Source organism: Engraulis encrasicolus, chromosome 22, assembly GCF_034702125.1.
Source record: "Engraulis encrasicolus isolate BLACKSEA-1 chromosome 22, IST_EnEncr_1.0, whole genome shotgun sequence".
Lineage (NCBI taxonomy): Eukaryota > Metazoa > Chordata > Actinopteri > Clupeiformes > Engraulidae > Engraulis > Engraulis encrasicolus.
The window spans coordinates 9,264,002-9,271,501 of NC_085878.1; the positions used below are offsets into that span (position 1 = coordinate 9,264,002).

Below are 7,500 nucleotides of genomic sequence, written 5' to 3' on the forward strand. Positions count from 1 at the left end.
CAGCAGGGCGTGGCCCCGGCCCCGTCCAGCCGTCTGATTGGCCAGGGGCTCGATGATGTAGCTCACGCTGGCGTTCAGGGAGACCACGCCCCTGATGGGAGAAGACTCTGGGCTCACAACAGCAACAAGTCAACATGCACAGGCTGCTAGCCAATCACAATAGGCGAAAACGTGTGCATAGTGTGTGTGTGTGTGTGTGTGTGTGTGTGTGTGTGTGTGTGTGTGTGTGTGTGTGTGTGTGTGTGTGTGTGTGTGTGTGTGTGTGTGTGTGTTACCTGAGTCCAGAGCAGGTGCTGAGGGCCACACTGGAGTCTTGCCAGCCGTCCACAAAGCCATGATAGAAACAATGATCCTGAACACACAAACACACACACACACACACACACACACACACACACACACACACACACACACACACACACACACACACACACACACACACACACACACACACTGTGACGTCCCCCTGTGCCCCCTTCAGGCTAGTGTGTGCCAGTGCACGGGCATGACTATGCTTGATGGGGGTTACCCTAATTATTTAGTGGTTGCACCTGTGGGGGAGGTATAAAGTCCTCCTCTCCTCTTCCGATGGCAGGCACTCTGACCTCGACCTCACCACTGGCTACTTTCATTTCTTGCTCTCCTCTCACGTCTTTACCCTCACCCTTTTGATTCTTCCTTTACAGCTCACATATTGATACTGACACATACATTGCATACACCATTCACTTGCATACACCCATTCATGCATCCCCTAGACACCTGTTTGAATTTATTATTATAGTTCAATAAAAATACATTTGAACTTTCATTCTTTGTGTGGTCTCCTTTTCATGTTGCACCCCCTAAACGAGCTGGGGGTCGTAACATGAATTGGGGGCTCGTCCGGGAGCCTCTGGTATTGCGCTGCAGGCTGTGTCCACATTCAGGTGAGAACGCTGTTTTTAATTAACTTGGTAATCAGTCTCTGGTCTAGGAAGAAGTGCTTCAGCTTGGCTCTGCCTCTCCTTCGAAGTACTTTTTTTTGTTTTGATCTGTTTGTAAGTTTGTTGTGTTTAGAGGTAAATCCGATCGGGAATTTTATATTCCTGTCGGGGGCACGCTTCGTGCAATCTTGTATTGCATCGAGTTCATGCGTTAACCAGTCGCCCCGAGGTCGGCAAGCCTCCGAAGACTAGCTAGGCAAAGAAAGTTTTCTTGTGCAGGACAGGTCGCCAGAGTACTGTAGATTTAACCATACCCTGTGAATTTCAGTGAAGCAGCGTTCTCATCTGGATGTGGGTGGAGTGCTTTGGCCATACCAGCTGGATTTGGTGAGTGAATTTTGTTAATCAGTTGTGAGCTGTATTGCGCTTCTTGCTTACGGTTGTGCCGTGTTGGGTTGGAACGCGGGGTCTATATATTTTTAGCTCGATTTAGCGTTCGTAATTGTGTAACCCTCCTTTTGCTGTTGTTTGTGCAAGCTGCGCGTAGGCTGTAAGAGTTACGGTAAAACAAGAGGTGTTGGCCTATCCTCCGTAATTGTTTGTAACTTGGCCTGTTGAGTGAGTGAGTGTGCAGACATGTTGCGCGCTGCGTAATGTCTGGGTTTCTGGTGCAGTAGCGTTGTGTTTTCCAAGAGTCACGTAATCGTGAACTTGTTTGGTAAATAGCCTACAAATAGTAAGCGCAGGTAGCTGCTGTCCTTTTTAGGAGAGCGTATTTTCTTTTGATAGCCAGTGGTGGTTTGTGCCTCGTTTTTTTTCTCCCATCTTTTCTGTCACTTTAGTGACTTTTCTCCTTCTCTTGTGGCTTTCATGCCGGTGTTTCTAATTAATCACTGATGTTAGTATGAGACTGACACGTTTGGCTTAGCTGGATAGCTTAGTCAGTATTGTGATTAATTGTAAACGTGGATGTTATCTTTGAGTGAATACTTCTATGAAGTGATGACATCTGTTGAACAATTTGTTGCTCAGCCGTCTTTGGAGCTGTTGTCAACTTTGACCAAAGATCAGCTCCTGGCTGTAGCAGGGCACTATGGCTTAGCCATAACTGCTAAAGAGAAGAAGACAAAGGATGCACTAGTTGACTCCATTAAACGCCAACTCCTTGCTCATTCTGTTATTAAAGAGGAAATGGAGGATGAGCATGATGGTGACGATGATGATGATGATGATGATGATGGTGTTGTTGTCTCCTCAGAGGAGAAAGAGGTGACTGCAATTGCAGATTCACCCGAGACTGAGCAAAATGTTAATGAGGATAATGAGTTGCAGCATGAGGAGCTAAGAAGCAAAATTGATTCAAGGGCCATAAGCCTGCGTGAAAAAGAGCTGGAGGTTGAACTCCGTAAAGCAGAGATGCTCCAACAGTTAGAGCTCCAACGTATGGCTAATGACCATGCTCTGGCCATGAGGAGGCTTGATCTTGAGGTTAAATCACCTCTTGTACCTTCCGTGGCACCTGATTCTTCTCCTTCCACCTCTGAGTCAAAATTTGACGTTTGCAAAAATATTCGTCTAGTACCCCCCTTCACCGAGAAGGACGTAGACAAGTATTTTAATCATTTTGAGCGAGTTGCTGCCACTTTAAACTGGCCCAAAGATGTGTGGACCCTCTTGCTACAATGTGTCTTCACTGGCAAAGCAAGAGAGGTGTTCTCAGCTCTACCCGTTGCTGAGGCTCAAAATTATGACAAGGTAAAGAAGAATGTCATGCATGTCTATGAGCTAGTCCCGGAGGCGTACCGCCAGCGGTTCCGGGATGCCAAAAAGTCAGATCAGCAGACATATGTTGAACATGCTCGTGAGAAGGAGCGTTTGTTTGATAGGTGGTGCAGTGCACAGTGCGTCGAAACCAAAGAACACCTAAGGGAGCTTGTGCTACTGGAAGACTTTACAAATGGTCTTCCTGACCCTGTGGCTGTGCATCTTAAAGAACACGAAGTGAACACCTTAGAGCAAGCTGCTGTGTTAGCTGATAAATATGTACTGACCCATAAAGGCATGTCCGATGGCCGCTGGCCTAGCTCTCAGGGTAAGGGTAGGTTTTTCTCTAAGAACCGATCACCTAGTGGTGGGAATAATGCTCCTCAGCCCTCTCAATCTGCTTCTTCTAGTCGTCCTCCTGTTAACTCAGATATCGTCTGTTTCTACTGTAAGAAGGTTGGTCACAAGGTGACTGAATGCCCACTTCGTAATAAGAAGGGTAAGAATCCCAAGCCTTCTGGTTTAATTACTTCTTGTGGTACCGGGCCATTCCTCCTGCCTAAGTCTAAGAGTAACCATGCAATGATTGCTACTAAAGGTCATGAGGAGAGGGGTGACTCTGATTACACGCCTTTCATTACCAATGGATTTGTGTCCGTGTCTGGCCAGTCTAGCTCTAGTTTTCCAGTGCGCATACTTCGGGATACTGGGGCTGCTCAATCCTTTTTGTTATCTGGGGTTTTACCGCTTTCGGATAGTACTGCTACTGGAACTCATGTAGTTATTAAAGGCTTCGAGATGACTCCCATGCTGGTGCCCCTACACCAGGTACACTTGGTCTCTGAACTGGTAACTGCTGATGTCGTTGTTGGAGTTCGTACATCTCTCCCCATACCTGGAATTTCTTTAATTTTGGGCAATGACTTAGCTGGTGCCAGGGTTTGGGCTGATTCTAATGTAGTGTCTCCCCCTATTGTTGGGCCTGTGGCTAAAATGTCTGGAGTGCCTGATGATAGTAAACGCCAATATCCTGATGTGTTCCCAGCATGTGTTGTGACTCGTGCTATGGCTGCCCGTGGGTTTGACTCAGACGACGTGCCCCTAAATGATTCTTTCCTTGTTCAACCTGCAGTTGCAGATATCTCCCCACAGTCACCTGTAGGGGAACCAAAAACTGCTAATGCTGACTCTGATTCAGTAGGGGGTGGAGAAGCCTCCGATGGTGAAGTTGACATTTTGGAAGTAGTCCCTTCTGATGAATTGACTAGTTGTGGGCTTACACCCACTTCTGATGATCCTGAGTTTGACTCCTGTTCTCTGTCTGAACTGTTGAAGATCTCTCGAGATGAATTAATCAAAGAACAGACTAATGACTCTTCTCTTCAACCGTATTTGACTAGGGCCTTGTCAAAGGAGGAACCAAATGATGACCATAGCCATTATCTCATGCAGGATGGATTACTGTGTAGGCAGTTTGTGTATCAACAGGACACCTTTTCTCATACTGTGACGCAGATAGTGGTTCCTCATAGATTTCGTAATGCTGTTATGGATCTGGCTCACACTAGGGTGGCAGGACATCCTGGGGTCAGGAAAACGTATGACCGTATTAAGCGCAGATTCTTCTGGCCTCGGCTGAAACGTGAAGTGTCTGCCTATGTGAGAGCATGCCATGTGTGTCAAATCACAGGGAAACCCAATCAAAAAAATCCCTGTGGCTCCATTACAGCCCATTCCTGCAATGTCCAACCCCTTCGAACACCTCATAGTTGATTGTGTAGGCCCACTACCTCGTTCGAAAGCTGGACATAGCTTCCTGTTAACTGTAATGTGCCAGGCCACACGCTATCCAGCGGCGTATCCCCTTAGATCCATCACTACGAAATCGGTATTGAAGGCTCTTGTCAACTTTATGTCCATCTTTGGTATCGCCAAGGTTATCCAAAGCGACCAAGGCTCAAATTTCACGTCAAGGCAGTTCTCTAGGGCATTGCGTCAACTTAAAGCCCGTCACAATATCTCGAGCGCTTATCATCCACAGAGCCAGGGGGCGCTAGAACGCTTTCACCAGACTCTCAAGTCTCTCCTCCGTTCTTATTGTACGGAGCTTAGTGCTGATTGGGAGGAGGGGCTACCCTGGTTGCTCTTGGCCAGTAGGGAAGTGGTTCAAGAGAGCGTGGGCTTTAGTCCAAATGAACTAGTTTTTGGGCATACCGTTAGGGGACCAACGGCTGTCTTGGCAGATAAGTGGCATACTACTGATGACGCACCATCCAACGTCTTGGATTATGTTAGTGGTTTTCGTTACCGGTTGTACGAGGCTCGGGCTGCTGCGCAGCGTAAGCTGGGGAAAGCCCAGTTAAAAATGCAGAGTCTCTTTAACCGTAAGGCAAAACACCGCAGTTTCAAACCTGGTGAAAAAGTCTTGGCATTGTTGCCTTTGATGCATAGTCCTTTCCAAGCAAAGTTTAGTGGACCATACCAAGTGTTGAAACATTTGCCTGATTATAACTACCTACTGAGTACTCCTGACAGACGAAAGAAGGTCCAGGTTTGTCATATCAACCTTTTGAAACCTTACATTGAATCAGAGTCTGCTGCACCTGTTGGTCTCATTGCATCATTACCTGCAGAGGGCGCCACTATGCCTAGTGTTGTTGCTGGGGATTGTGAATCTGGTTTGGATCTGGGTTCTGACATCGATGATGAGGGGGTGAAGTGTCCATCACGGGCGGTTGTAGAGGGTCGTCTCAAAAATTCTGAGTATCTTGCAGAGTTGCCCTTACAACTCTCTCACCTGTCTGACTCAGAGCAAACGGATATTGCTGACCTAATCCATTCATTTCCTTCTCTTTTTCCTGATGTTCCGACACGTACCTCAGTGATTGAACATGATATTGACGTCGGTGGGGCCCCGCCTATGAAACAACATGCTTATCGTGTCAATCCTTTCAAGAGGGAAATGTTGCAGAAGGAGGTTGATTATCTGTTAACACACGGTTTAGCTGAACATAGCTTCAGTGCATGGAGCTCCCCCTGTCTGCTGGTAAACAAACCAGATGGGACTTACCGCTTCTGCACTGATTATAGGAAGCTTAATGCCGTAACAAAACCTGATTGCTACCCTTTGCCAAGGTGCGACGATTGTGTCGACCGTGTGGGCTCTGCCGTCTTCGTCAGTAAATTTGATCTCTTGAAGGGATACTGGCAGGTTCCGTTGACTGCCAGGGCAAAGGAGGTGTCTGCATTCGTTACCCCTGACTCCTTCTTACAATACCAGGTAATGCCATTCGGAGTGAGAAATGCTCCGGCCACATTCCAGAGGCTTATCAATCAGGTTTTGGTGGGCATGCGTGGCTGCGATGCTTATTTGGATGATTTGGTTTTGTACAGCTCTACTTGGGCTGAGCACCTAGAACAGATCAGAGAACTGTTCACCCGTCTCTCCAAAGCTAACTTGACAATCAACCTAGCTAAATGTGAGTTTGGGAAGGCTAGTGTCACTTATCTGGGCAAGGTAGTGGGTGGTGGGCAGGTCCGTCCTGTGGAAGCGAAAATTGAGGCCATCTGCAATTACCCTGTACCAGGAACCCGCCGAGAGCTCCGGCGATTCCTTGGGATGGCTGGCTACTACAGAGCATTCTGCAAGAATTTTGCCACCGTGGTTACACCCCTTACTGGTCTCCTTAGTCCTAAAGTTCCATTTGAATGGTCACCAAATTGTCAAGAGGCCTTTGAACATGTCAAAGCTTTGCTTGCTACCTCTCCTGTTTTGTCTGCCCCGAATTTTGACCGTCCCTTTTGTGTTGCAGTGGACGCCAGTGAGAGTGGCGCTGGCGCTGTTTTACTTCAACTGGACTGTGATGGTGTCGAGCACCCCGTGTGCTATTATTCCAAAAAGTTCAATCGTCATCAACGGGCCTATTCTACTGTGGAAAGGGAGGCTCTAGCTTTGATTTTGGCCATGCAAAATTTTGAGGTCTATGTGGGGTCTTCCTCTAGCCCCACTGATGTTTATACAGATCATAATCCTTTGGTCTTTATTGACAGAATGCGGAATAAGAATCAACGCATTATGCGGTGGAGTATTCTCCTCCAGCAGTATCCCTTAAGGATAAAACACATTCGAGGCAAGGATAATATCGTTGCCGATGCCTTGTCTCGTGTGTAGTTTAGTCATAGGATTGTGGTTTTGATGTGTGTTTCACTTTTTTTTTTTTTTTCTTCATGCTCTCTCCAGTTTTCCCTTGGATCCAGGAAATTGGTTGGAGGTGTGGTTTTTCACTTTTTGTTGTTGAGGTTGTAGTCAACCTCTTTTTAAGGTGGGAGGTGTGACGTCCCCCTGTGCCCCCTTCAGGCTAGTGTGTGCCAGTGCACGGGCATGACTATGCTTGATGGGGGGTTACCCTAATCATTTAGTGGGGAGGTATAAAGTCCTCCTCTCCTCTTCCGATGGCAGGCACTCTGACCTCGACCTCACCACTGGCTACTTTCATTTCTTGCTCTCCTCTCACGTCTTTACCCTCACCCTTTTGATTCTTCCTTTACAGCTCACATATTGATACTGACACATACATTGCATACACCATTCACTTGCATACACCCATTCATGCATCCCCTAGACACCTGTTTGAATTTATTATTATAGTTCAATAAAAATACATTTGAACTTTCATTCTTTGTGTGGTCTCCTTTTCATGTTGCACCCCCTAAACGAGCTGGGGGTCGTAACAGCACACATACAGTGCATAGTATATACAGGCAGAGTTACAGTCAGGATTGCCAGATGAGATTGATGATTTCCACCCCC

The 7,500-nt window shown here is 47.0% G+C and overlaps 1 protein-coding gene across 1 annotated transcript in view; it reads right to left on the reverse strand.

The window, feature by feature from the left end:
• adam19b (ADAM metallopeptidase domain 19b) overlaps positions 1-7,500 on the reverse strand; it is a 37,362-nt gene that overhangs the window by 19,768 nt on the left and 10,094 nt on the right. Inside the window, 2 exon segments of the mRNA XM_063187944.1 lie at positions 1-91; positions 276-352. The exon segment at positions 1-91 is cut by the window's left edge and continues 99 nt beyond it. Coding sequence (XP_063044014.1) covers positions 1-91; positions 276-352 — 168 coding nt within the window.